Source organism: Cibotium barometz, chromosome 58, assembly GCF_041138505.1.
Source record: "Cibotium barometz isolate CiBa-2024 chromosome 58, ASM4113850v1, whole genome shotgun sequence".
Taxonomy (NCBI): Eukaryota; Viridiplantae; Streptophyta; class Polypodiopsida; order Cyatheales; family Cibotiaceae; genus Cibotium; species Cibotium barometz.
The window spans coordinates 10,710,513-10,724,307 of NC_141103.1; the positions used below are offsets into that span (position 1 = coordinate 10,710,513).

Here is a 13,795-nt window from a genome sequence, read left to right on the forward strand (position 1 = left end):
TCATTCGGGCTTGTGACACTTGGTATCAAAGCGTGGTTCATTTTGGATGCCCATGAATGGGCATGTGTTGCATAAATGGCAAAAACGGCAAGTCGAGTTGTGACTATGTGACAGCCAACAAGCCGATGGCACAAAAAGTTACCGACTAAGATTTAAGTATCAAGATGAAGGAATTCGCCCATGGTTACATATACCTATCTTGAGCAATGGGATCCAAGGTACAAGATGGCGTGGCCAGCAAAACCCACTAGGACCCCAGGTTGTAGATGTAGGGGTGTCAGAAACAACGCAACTCCTAATGGGAGCCCAAACGTTGGAATTTGGGGACATGCTACATATAAAAAATGATTAGTTTTTCAAGTAGATCGCAATCATGCAATCTGTTTGGAGAGATTCCAGAGTTGGCCAACAGAATTCTACATTGAATGCAAGGTAAGGTATCCAGGTAAAAGTCCACCTGAAGATGTTGGCACAGGCCACCTGAGTGGTCCAAACATACTGGAGCAGATCTGAGATACATGCAGCTTGATCCTGGTGGGGCTAATAATACTTCAAGCAACAAGAACAACGGGCCTGAGATCTCACAGAGTAACCTCCTTGGGAAGGTGATGCTTTGAAGAAAATGACAAAGGCAGGCAAAGAAGATAAAGTGACACTTTATGGACCGGCAAGCACCTAGGATTGGGACTAGCGCTGTTAGCCACTACAAGGTCAAATAGATGCAAGCAAAGGGGCCACACATGCAGCCACAACAACATCGATTTACAGGGCCAGGATTGCTTATGCTAAGAAATTTGATGTGACGAATGGGACGTCATGTTGGTGTGCTAGATAGGATCGAAGAGCAAAATGCAAGCCGCCAAGCCAAATTATTTGGGAGAAAGTATGCGCAACAAGGTGTCCACTAAGGCCATGACATGCCTTGTGGCAATGAAGCCATCACCCCATCACAGTGGAAAGCATGGGATAGGTCAGACAAGCCGAGTCCCTTTTCCAGATCATTGAGCATCGATTCTTGGGTGAACGTAGCATAGCAAAAGCCCATACATGTTCATAGTGCAAAGCACGGGTTAGCCGAAGGAGCCTAAGCCCTTTTCAGATCAACAAAAGATCACTTCGGGTGGAGCAAGAATGACCTTTTCTCCTTAACAGTGCAAAGTAGGGTGAGACAAAAGGTTTTCACAATCAAGCAACCAACCTTCAAGAGAAAGCCCACCGACCCATAATATGTAATGATAGTGTCAAAGCAAGAGTTGGTAGAAGCAGGGATGCTGAAGCCATGCTCGCAATGGGCAAGTGGGTGAGGGTACGACCAAAGACGATGCCAACAGACCCATGACCCCCAAGAAGCAACACCAAAGAGGCAACACCAAGTGGTTGGGCCGCCCACCAGAGGAGGCGCACTAGGCCGCACCATCGAGGACATCGATCGGGTGAGCATAAGACCGAGGATGGCACCAAGAGCCCCAGGCCTTCAAGTTAGCATAAGATGGCGCAAAGCAAGCAGGTTTTAGTAAGGTTGGGCAACTCTTGTCCATGAAGATTTTGCACACATGGTTCAAGGGGCAAAGCCAAGCAACATGTTCACAACAAAGCTCCAAAGAAAGAATGTGAAGTCAAATTTGAAGAAAGATGTTGTAACCAAGTTGGCATCAACTCGGCGGACAAGTCTCTACTTCCATGCATTTCCGGCAACGCTGCATTGCTTACTCAGCCTTTATAGGAGTTTTGGTGAGGCCACCGGGAGGGTCGAGTGTGTCATCGCACATTCCCTTGCAGGGTCTCAGTTTCGGGCAAAGCTCCATTACTTCACTTAGCCTAGATAGGAGTTTTGGTGAGGCCGGCGGGAATATAGAACCGTCATGGATGGAGGGTCGAGTGTGTCATCGCACATTCCCTTGCAGGGTCTCACACATTACCTTGCAGGGTCTCAGTTTCGGGCAAAGCTCCATTACTTCACTCAGCCTAGATAGGAGTTTTGGTGAGGCCGGCGGGAATATAGAACCGTCATGGATGGAAAGCCTTGAGTGCATGGCCGGAGAGAAGGCAAGTGAAGGGTGAGACCCCAAAAACAAACGCACGATGACTGCGGATGGCATGAGATTGGACGGTTGGACGGGTTGCCTCACGGCCCTGATGTGCGAGTCCCGATCCTTGGGGCTTGTGACAATTGGAGCTTTCCTGGTGCAGCTATAAAAATCATTCTAGTGCTTTAACAGCGGGACAGGGGGTGAAAGGTTAGAGAAGAACATGTATCATCACCACCACAACAACCCTATCCGGTAGACGAGCCTTCACGGAAACCCCAACAACCACAATCATTCATTCGACTACCTTAGTTCTAATGGCGACGCTGACTCAAGATGTGGTCAACCGCCGTTTCACCATTGTGGCCGGTTCCCCAAGGCAAGAGATAATGCATGGGTCCAGATTCCCGGCTTCGCCCTAGTACCTGCAATTAAGCGCCTTGCCAGTAATGATCCGGTAGTTGCAGGAACTCCGGATAGATTCTTTGGGAGACCAGAAAATTAACGACTGCACGATGGTCTTCAACAATTAGAGAAAGCGATAGGAGAAGATTAAAGGAGGCCAATTAAGCCGAAGCAGCCAAGAAAGATTTGGAGGATTCAGAGGCTAGGATCCAGCCCAGCAATATTCAAGGTCGGCTAGTTGGACGTGGCGACATGGAGCGCTCGCGCGCATAAACTACACATTTTGTCCAGTCCACAGTAATTGCAGTTTTCTGACTTAGAGAAACAAATTTATGAACTCTGTAAATTCAATCAATTCTGACTTAGAGAAACAAATTTATGAGGGGCTGCGAGAGATGGGTGGCAAAGTACCAAGTGGACTCTATAAAGCTTTTGTCTTGTGCCATGCCATGCATGAGCCTAGTAGAGGAGTGGATTTTCATGAAGAGCAGGCAGTTGGGTTCCAATAGTAACAGGAAGATTAAGTGACTTGTCTGACTCTATCGTATCAGAGGAGCTTGGGAAGACTATAGCTGATCTGGAAGAAGTCCTTGACAAGGATACAGTTGAGCTTAAGAAGTTGAAGGCATACCTCATAAAAGTGAAGAGGGAGAAAAGTCCAGAAAAAGAGCTATTTGCCTAGAGCTTTAGTGAAGATGTGTACGACATTGTCTTTGGTATTGCAAAGGTGACGCCCCGACAACAGTGCACTGAGTGGTATCGATCCCAACACCTTGGCTACAGGAATTCAAACACCTAATCGACTCAGCTACCCTCGGGTGGTCATAAATCCTCCATTTTTCAAGGTTGTATCTTCTTTCCAAGTAGGAAATTTGAAGCACTCTAATACAAGAAGTCTTGTGTTAAAGGTATGCCAACCATATGGGGAACTTCAAAATTTTGTCATGCCACATGAATATTCCCATGTTGCTTGCACACACCCAAGCTTCTTGTGTAAGTATGAACTATCTCTTCCAAAGACTTTACCCCTTAGTACTTTGTTTATGAACATTTTCAAACTGTATGTAAACAACAAAACATACATCTAAAACAAACCATGAGGTAGTTTATAATATCTATGGGAAATATTTTCCCTTCAAGGCCACCTAAGGCACAAGAAGTGCTTTTGAATTAGTTTTTTTTGATACTTCACACCATTACTACTTGTCATCACAACAATTTAAGTTGTCAAAGGCCCAAAAAAGAAAGGGTTGGTATTCATAGATAGTTGAAAATAAATACTCTTACTACTTGATACTTCACACCATTACTACTGGTCATCACAACATCTTATGTATTTAAGTTGTCAAAGGCCCAAAAAGAAAGGGTTGATATTCACACAGTTGAAAATAAATAAACTTGGTCATCAATTACTCCATACATTCTGGTGATCGATTCAGGTCTTCAGTTATTTTTGAGCGCTTTGCAACAGGAGGTGCTGCAGAAGTTTGATTGCTCTGCTCACTTGAGTCTACCCTGCATAATGGTTCAAAACACACAGTTTACAAATAAACTCTCTTAAATGACTTTAATATGGAAGACCTCTTACAACATATCTTCACAGAAAACCTGCAATTACAGTGGACCTGCAACATTCTTGTTTTCACCTATAATTTTCATAAAAAACTTAGATAGAAAAAATCTGCAAGATCTCATGAAAAACCTTCAAATTTTTAAGCCTCTAGCCTCCAACTTTGGTGACTTTGTTGAGAAAAATGTTATGCGACACTGCCTCTTCCTCTTACTCTATCAATTGCCAGCAACTCTAATTAAGGACGTTGGAGTAGTTATGCAGAACATATGAGGTTACTAACCAGAATTGCAGGGATGCATCATTCTGAGGGACGTCCTGCACATTTGGATCACCATTACCGTATGAATTACGCGAGCCAGTTACTTCTGAGGGACAATTAGAGTCCACTAGTTTGGCCAGAGCGTTGGAGTTTGCATTGGACATTTTCCTAGCATCCGAGACCTACACAGCAATAAAAGGAAATATTACCTTGCTGCATGACTGGCCAATCCAAAAGATGATTGCTTATAACATGCGACTTAATGCTATATTGGTATATTTCACAAGAAGTTTTAATCATCCTTAAGAACCCATGTTGTGGATGGCTTTTTTTTTTTCTTTCCCATTGGCTATGCAAAACCACATGGGTATTTTGAAAAATCTCCGGTGTCTATGTTCATGTGCAAACCACATGACATGGGAACTTTTTCAAAGTTCCCATGTGGTTTGTACAACTTAAACCTTCAATTGGGTAGTAAGCATCCAGATTTTTACAACTCTCGAGTCTATAACTATCACGGGGATACTTACCTTGCTTTCAACCTTGGGATATCCCACAAATTGACATTTATTCATTTATGTGCATTTATTCATTGTCTCTATATTTGTGTAGTGGCCTCATGGTCTAGTGGCCCCAAATCACCTCCCAAGAAAAGTCCAAGTGCAATATTAAAAAAAAAAAAAAACAGAAGGGTGGGGGGCAGGGAATACTACACACACGTCACACACTGAGATTCTATACTACTAAATAAGATGGGATTCACGTGAGTGGAAAACGGTCCGAGTCGCCATCCTTTGAGGGTGTGAATGAGGTCCTCCAAAATGGAGCCAATAGTCTCCATTTTGGAATGATAAGTGGAATGATAACAAGACCTTAAGATGTATGTTTTCTCACAACACCACTCTCTTGGCCACACTGATGATCAACACTAGAGCAAACACACAACTCACACTCCAACACAAAACCCAATATCACAACATCAACAACTCCAAGCACCGTAATGGCTATGGAAAGAGAGCCATACAGCACAGGAGCTCTCTCTACCTGCCAGAATTCGTCTCATATCCTGTAGTAATGCACCGTTGGAAAGAGAGCCATAAAGCACATGAGCTCTCTCTACCTGCCAGAATTCGTCTCATATCTCGGGGATCACAGCAGCAATCAACTTCTTGAGGTAAAAAAAGGAACCAATAACTTTTTGGTCTTCAAGTTTAATGACTCCTTGATGATCTTCTCTCACAACCTCCTCCTTCTCTCCAGCCTTCAATTGGAAAGCACCATGATCTTCTTCTTCTCTTCCCACTCCTCACGATAGCAGGATAATGGCCGTTTTCTCCACACGATGACAGCATGTACTCCTTCTTTTCTTTTCTCTACCTCACGAGCTACTTGTCTCTCCTTTTCACACACACGCACAGAAGGTCAAATGGCAAGACAACAACCTCTTGGCCTCCTTCTCTCCCTCTCTCTCCTCTTCTTCTTTCCTTCTTCTACCCCTCACTTCAGGAGCCTGTCGGCGTTCTCTTCACCCCTCTCTTGTTCTTCCTCACGAGCTCACCCTTCAGCCACCCGATTCCCCGTCTCCGTCCCCCCTTTTTCATGATCCCAATGAACCTTTTTATACTCTGCATCAAGGCTAACATCACAATGAACAGGTTAATTGTGTTTTGCCAGGTGGATACCCACCCAGTGATCTCCATCTCTTGATTGGTCCGCCATGATTTTGCCAAAGTGAGATCTCAGATGCCGTCGCCGGTTGCCATGCTGTAGCGCCATCGACTTGCTCAAGAAGGCTCCTTTGCCATCATGAAAATAAGCTCCATGCTGCCTATACCCGCAGAGTTGGCTGGCTGCCATGCTCCATACACACCACTAATGAGAGGTCGTCGGCCATAGTCTTTTGAAAGTTTTTAAAACCTTAGTTTTTTTTTTTTGAAGGTTTAATAGCCCAGAGCCCTTGTTCACATGGCAAAGCTTCCACTTAACGACAACACTACATCCATTTGCCATTTTGTCCGCACCCACCACGAATGTCTATCATAAGGCTCCATGTCAATGCCAACACCATACTCAATGCCAAGTGATATAAGCCTTCCGAATGCAAGTTTCTCAAGATGTGATAGCTTCATCATTAATCCAATGCCAAAGTGAGTTAATGGCACCATATATCATTAAAGTCTCTGAGATCAAGAGTGCAATGTCATCAAGAGCTTCCTCAGAACAGTTGTCATCATCTCTTGAGCCTTGTTACAAATGCACACACATTATGCAACAAGCAACATGCGATATATAAAGATGAGTTGATGCATCATTCAAATCCACAATGCAAGCATACTAGTTGATCATTAGTGCTCCCTTATAAGAGGATCCTACTACTACTCCAACACAAACACAAAGTAAGAAGACATGAGTGTACCAAATCTAGATGCACATGCCTCGGCCTCTTCTGTACATGCATTTGGGGTTTGTCAATTTCTCCTAACAATGTATGAGTAGGAGGTCCACACAACCCTTATTTATTACTAAGTTTTATGATGAGCCACTCTCCATCTCAACTACAATGGGACTCTAAGAGTGGCCATGGAGGAACCCAAATATTCACCCCCAAGCTTGAGGCACCCTATCTAGTATACTATTAGTGCTCCCTTGTTAGAGGATTCTACTACTACACAAATACAAAGTAAGAAGACTTGAGTGTACCAAAGCCAAATGTGTTAGCATTATTCATCTCCTGGTAGTGTGCCCAAGTTGTGTATCAGCAGGGGTGCCGAGATTTATCCCGGGCAGCACCTTATTTTTTCCTCATGTTTAGGCCCTTGGTTGTAGGGTTGGCCACCCATTATCACATGTTTATTTTTATCCAGTCATGAGACTTTTCTGGAGCAAGTCGGCCAGCTTATCTTGTGGCTATATAAGGTTTGCCTCCTTCTCATTTGACAGGGGCTTCCAAGCCCGGGTCCTCCCTTAGGGGAGTAGTTCGTCATGCCCACACATACAGGGACCACCCCTTGCACATGGCTGATTGTATCATTGCTTCTTCATCATTATGCAGATTTGTCTCTTTCTCTCTGTGCCTATGTCTCACGCTTTCCGCTGCGCACTTTTGACATGGTATCAGAGCACCGGGTTGAGGCTCTTCTACAGAAGGTGTTTTGGCATATTTAGAGAGAAGGATTTCTCCGTTTTTCTATACTGCTGGTTGCAGAGGAGGGAGCGTTTTGGCCTTGTCTAGGCAGTTGAAGGAGGTACGTGGCAGTCCCTACTGGCTGTGTTTTGTAGATATGGGATAGCAAGTAGGGCAAACAGCCTGGCTTTGTTTTCTAAAGATATGAGGCAACAAGCAGGGGAGACACCATGGCTGCATTTTCTGTAGATATGGGGCAGCAAGCAGGGCAGACAGCCTGGCTACATTTTCTGCACATATGAGGTAGCAAGTAGGGGAGACACCTATGGATGTGTTTTCTGTAGATTTGGGGTAGCCATAGGAGCTGCTGAAGTTGCTGTGTTTTCCTCTTCCCTTTCTTCTTCTTGGTACACGTGCTGTTGGCTGTTTATAGTAGCGTTTTTTGCATTAACTCATCTGCGTTCTTTGAGGCAGTGGAGGCAAGTGTTCTTTTTTAGGAATCGTGCCTTCCCACATGGCCTTGAGCCCTTGCTCGGCCAATCTCTGTTTTGTTAGAGTTTTCAGTGGGTGCACACTTGGATTCTCATCCTCGAGGTGTGTGTGGAAGACAGTTAGTCCGTTCTCGACAGCAGAGCGGGTCTATGAGTTTGTGCCAGTTCAGCATAGTTTTACTGGTGTACAAGTGTTTCCTTTAGGTTCTCAGGGTTTTCACCGCATTCTTGGACCAACGGATACATGGAGATCCGGAAACCTTGTATTTGGAGATTGGTGCTCAACAAGCTCAGAGTTGGAGGCTTGAGTACTAGAGCTAATGTAGACATTGTGGGCCTCTAGGGTGTCTAGAGGAGGTGCCAATAGGGAGACAATTTGGCAGTGTGTTCTCTAAGGAGCACATTTTTCTTGGAGGTAGAGAGTCAGATGACATCCTTTCTTGGGCTGAAGAGGAAGCACATTGTGTGACAGGTGTGATATAGATTGGGTTGGAGATATGGACATCTGGTGGTTCATTCTTTGGAATTTGCTGGCCTTCTAAATCGGGAGCAGTTTCTTGGAGTAGGTGGCAGAGGCGGGAGTAGATCGACTTTTCGACTTGCTTTGGAGGTTTCCTTTTCCATCTCCTTGGACCGGTTTCTCTCCTAGGATCTGAGAGGGGGTGTTAGCATTATTCATCTCCTGGTAGTGTGCCCAAGTTGTGTATCAAGGGGTGCCCAAATCTATCCCGGGTAGAACCTTATTTTTTCCTCAGGTTTAGGCAGCCTTTGTTGTAGGGTTGGCCACCCATTATCACATGTTTATTTTTGTCCAGTTGTGAGACTTTTCTGGAGCAAGTCGGCCAGCTTATCTTGGGGCTATATAAGGCTTGCCTCCTTGTCATTTGTACTCACTCTAACAGGGGCTTCCAGGCCCAGGTCCTCCCTTAGGGGAGTAGTTCATCTGCCCACACATACCGGGACCACCCCTTGCACAAGACTGATTGTATCATTGCTTCTTCATCATTATGCAGATTTGTTCTCTTTCTCTCTATGCCTATGTCTCTTGCTTTCCACTGCGCACTTTTGACAAATGCACATGCCTTGGCCTCTCATGTGCATGCGTTTTGGGGTTTGTTGATTTCTCCTATTAACGTATGAGTAGGAGGTCCACACAACCCTTATTTATTACTAAGATTTATGATGAGCCACTCTCCATCCCAACTACAATGGGACTGTAAGAGTGGCCATGGAGGAACACAAACATTCACCCCCAATCTTGAGGCACCCTATCTAATATTTGGCCCAGCTCAACTACTCGATCAATAATGCATCCATTGCTATAGCCTATCAAGAGATTCATGACCCCACACCCTTGCTACTCAAATAATAACACATACATTGCTATGGTCCATCAAGAGGTTCATGACCCCTCAAAGATTTTTTTGTATCATCTATAAGAGAGAATGATACCTCAAAAGTAGTCGTAAAAGGTTAGAAGTGGCCATGTGGTTGCTATCATTAACATTATGGCAGTGTCTAATGTTCAAAAGACTATGGGGGTAAGATCGTTCTACACCAATGACTACTCTCTTCTTATTATTATGACAAGTTATAGTGACTTGAAGAAATGGGGCAAAGGGAGTCTCAAGCATAGAAAAGGCTAGCCACAAACTTGTCCCTTAAACAAGGTACTAACTTTGCACATAATAACACTTGTAAAATCCCATTGTGTACATGATCCAAATGGTGCAAGTCAAGATGTAGGGTAAGAGAAAATCCTTATGTAGCTCTCCCCTTGGTTGAAGATTGGGAATATTAAGCGTACCTAGCATATCCACAGATCACCAGTCTTTGCAGTACATTTGTGATCAGCCAGACTCGAAAGGTAAAAAGGCTAGATGGGGTGACTTGATGTTATGAACTCCGCATCCACAAGCTTCTCTAGCCTCTAGATAGCACCAATGTCATCATTTATGAACTCCACATCCACAAGTTCCTCTAGCCTGTAGATAGGGAGGCTACATCCCTAAAGACTTATATTATACAAGATCAAAAAGCTAATCAAGGCCTCAAAGATGAAGAGAAAAATTAAAAGGACCAAGGGTAGCTATGTTGTAATAAATAAGAATTGGGGAAGCGTTGTGCTTCTCTAGCCTATAAAAAGGGAGGATAGGTCCCTAAAGACTTGTATTGTACAATATTAAAAAGCTAATCAAGGCCTCAATGATGAAGAGAAAAAGTAAAAGGGACACATGGGTAGATATGTTGCAACAAACATGCATTGGGGAGGGGTTGTGACCCTTACCCTTGCATAATCACATGATTATAGGCCATCCACTAGAGTGCTAAGCCCTCCCGAATCCAAGCCACTAAGGATCCCACCATTCATATCAATGTGCCCCTCCTTTGATGTAATAATTTACCTTAGGCTTTTATCTCTATATCATTCTTGGCAAAGGAGCATTTTGTGATGGGACAAGATAATCATATTTCAAATTTCTAGCAACTTGTTGGATTTTGAATACACCATAGGTGATCTGTTGGCTTGCATCTTCATTAGAATTCGACTTTTGTCGTATTCTTCTATATCTACCCATTAATCTATGTGCATCCCAAATGTTAGAGTGACCCAAGTAGCTTTATAGTAGGTAGTGACATGCCCGAGTGTAGATGTTGCACTTATACTAGCATAGAGTATAGGAAAATTGTGGGATCCCAATTAATAACTCTATAAAGTAGTTGACTTTTTCCCTTGCTCTGATGAAATCTTTCACTTTAAAAACTTGTATAGAACACATTTGATAGCTACTTACTCCTCAGCTTACCAAAAAAATAATTATTATCTTAATTATGATTCTTTACTCTCAGTATTAGAACTCGTATATGGCAACACCCATATTTGATACACTTTTCTACAATAATACCGGAAACAATTTACAGTTCTATATTTTTACTTACTCTTGAGGTTGCCATATATTGCATATTTCTATTTTGATAATAATTATTTGAAAAAATAGTAATGCCCATATTCGATACACCTTTCCACAACAACACTAGAAACATTTAAAACCATTCAAGGAAAGGTCCATTTGAGCTTCTTAGACCTAGAAACCATGCCGACCATATATTCGCATTACCTTATCTATGAACCACATGTAAAGGTACATCTTATTTCATAGGTTCCCATTATGGTCACTTGTATCCACACTTTTAATATCCTAGTAGCCAAGTAAACACAAAATTCGTTCTCCAAAAAACTATGTACTTGTGTAATTTAGGTATGGCATTCTCGATAAACATCCCAAAAACAAGTACATCAAGTGCACCTCTAGTCAAGTATGCAAAGTGCACATCTACATAAGTACTTTATGTGTGACATTTTTTGTAAATAAAATTAAGAAAAAATAAAATATAAATTTGAAAAAATATAAAAAACTAAAATGACTGAGAGAAACTGGTGAAGTTTTAGAGAAATAAAATTTAGAGGAGCTGCAACGAATTGCAAGGAGTTGGGAAAAAATAGGAGAATTTGAAGAAATTGGGAATTTTTAAAAAAATGGGAAAACTGGGAGAAATTCGAGGGATTTGGAAGGAGTTGGAGAGACTTGGTGGAAATTATGGAGACTTGGTGGAAATTGGAAGGACTTGCGAGCTGTTAAGCCCGTGTGCATGCATTATATAGGAACCACCCTTAGCCGCCATAAACCTTAACTTCACCTACCCTGAGGGCCGCCACCCTTTACCTACCTTGGGCCATCATCTACCTTGGTACTTTTCATATGTGCATTCACGTATTATTGGCAATCATGGATTTTAGCTAAGAGAATCAATGGAAACTCTTGGGTTTTCTCTATATTTTTCCTGTTTCTTTTGTTCTCTCTGTTAGGTCATTTTCCTCGTTAACACCTTGGCGACCCACGATAGAGAACCCCATAACCCCTTTGAAATGAAGCTCTCCTTTCTTAAAAAATCTCAAGTACACTATCCTCCTTGTAGCTGTCTTCCTCAATGCTTCTTGCACCAGTAGCCTTGCTTCTACATCCAATGTGCTTGTGGCCTCATCCAGCAAAACTATCTTGGGATTTCTTACCATCAATCTTAGTTAGGTGGCCAAAAGCAAAGGATAACAATAGCGATAATTGCACCCAACCCCTATCTGTTGTCAAAGTAACCATGTATGCAACTACTTGATGTCCACCTTGTTGTCAGTACCTTGGAGGAGATCTCCTCAACAATGACAAATCCCTCACATCACCTTATTACTGCACATGGATTGTAGGCTTGTCGGCGGCTAGCCAAGAACGAGGCATCCAAGACAGTATGGGTAGGGTTCCTTACAACCTCCCTACTAGTAATGCCAGGAAGCAAGAACCACTTCTACCGTCGTAACCACCCTATCTGCAGCTTCCCTTTGTTGTACTTGTTGTTGTTGTATTTTGATGAAGGTTTCTAAAATCATAATCGGCTGTAGTAGTGTCTTCTTACTCCGGCTAGGTCCATTGATGCATGGAAAGCAATCATGACCTTCTTTAAATATGTCCTAATCACTGCTGTGCGAATTTCTTCTCTAGTTCCTGTCACATGCATCCCCCACTTGGATGCTACGTAGACATATCTGTACAGAAGGTGCAGGACTTGGGATGGTGAACTGGTCCCATGTGAGCCAAGCCGCCCGGGATGAGTCAACAAGGGATCCATCTCAGTTGTCCAAGGTTAGGTGTGCATTGTCCTGCACAGAAGTCCAAGGTCAGGTGTGCACTGTCCTACACATGGAACAGTACCATTCCATGCTGTAAGTCTCCCTTTGGAATGATGTTAGTGATTCTGTGTATCTGGTATGGTACCGGATGCCAGATCATTGTGTAGATAGTTAGGGTTTGCTTTTAGAACAAGGGGCCAACCCATAGGGCTACCCCAAGTCTTAATGTGGGCATGGGGATGGTGTCAAAGCACCCCCATGAGGGCCAAGAAGGCCTTGGCTGAACCCACCGACCATGGAAGGCTTTAGGACAGCCCTAGTAGCAGATTAGGGGAAAGCATACATGCTGTACAACCTGGTTATAGCTGTAAGGGCAAGTATGGGGGTAGCCCATTGAGGTTGCCTAGTCCCCAAACAGGCTAAAGACTATGCCCAGTCTCCCTAAGGAGTCATGCGCATAAAGACGAGGCATCTAGGGAATGAAGCGCAGTTTTTATGGGATTTTTCTAGCATTAAATGCTGTTATCAGTCGTGGGACAATTTAGTGCTAGTAGCCAACCCTAGACTTAAGCTGGCCAACTCCTCATCCTAGAGTAGTATGAATAGAGGAGCCCACAATCCCATTGTTTCATCTCAAATTTCACCAAGAGCTCAAGCATACAAGGGCTAGACAAGCCAAGGAATTGCTAAAGGAAAGGGGTGAACGACTGCAGGTCAAGGGCAGAGTTTTCTCAGCCAAGAAAGGTTAAGATTTTTGTATTTTCTTTTCAGACTTACATCATTCTAATAAAGCAAATACACCATCCGTGGTGGGGGCCCTACTGAGGGTATTTGCGACCCAATACTATGTCCTCTCCATCTCTCCCTCTCTCTCTCTATTTTTTGCACATCTTCATTCAGTTTGTGCATTAATTCTGTCTCACGAAAAGAGTGCTGATTTTCTAAGCATTGAAGTTACCGATCTTCTCTGAAGCTTCTGCATGTTACAGTTGTTGGAGCTATATATAGCTAGCCCTAACTCACTCTAGGTCTTGCCTATATATATGTGACTTGTGACTTATATGATTCATTCTTGTGGAGCGTATGTGGTGTCTCTTGTCTCATCTCTCTCCCTCTCTCAACATGGTATCAAAGCGATTCTAATCATAAGGGAAGCATCTACGTCTTTTTGTTCAATTTATGATTATGATTTCATGTCTTACAAGATTGATCTTTGGTAACAGTTTTGTGTAGGG

The 13,795-nt window shown here is 43.3% G+C and overlaps 1 protein-coding gene across 1 annotated transcript in view; it reads right to left on the reverse strand.

The window, feature by feature from the left end:
* Nucleotides 1–3,602: 3,602 nt before the first annotated feature.
* Nucleotides 3,603–13,795, reverse strand: part of LOC147605888 (uncharacterized) — a 77,170-nt gene continuing 66,977 nt past the window's right edge. Inside the window, exons 9-10 of the mRNA XM_086792560.1 lie at nt 4,286–4,446; nt 3,603–3,947 (exon numbers count right to left, since the gene is read on the reverse strand). Coding sequence (XP_086648686.1) covers nt 3,842–3,947; nt 4,286–4,446 — 267 coding nt within the window. The 3' untranslated portion in view covers nt 3,603–3,841. The remainder of the gene's footprint in view (nt 3,948–4,285; nt 4,447–13,795) is intronic.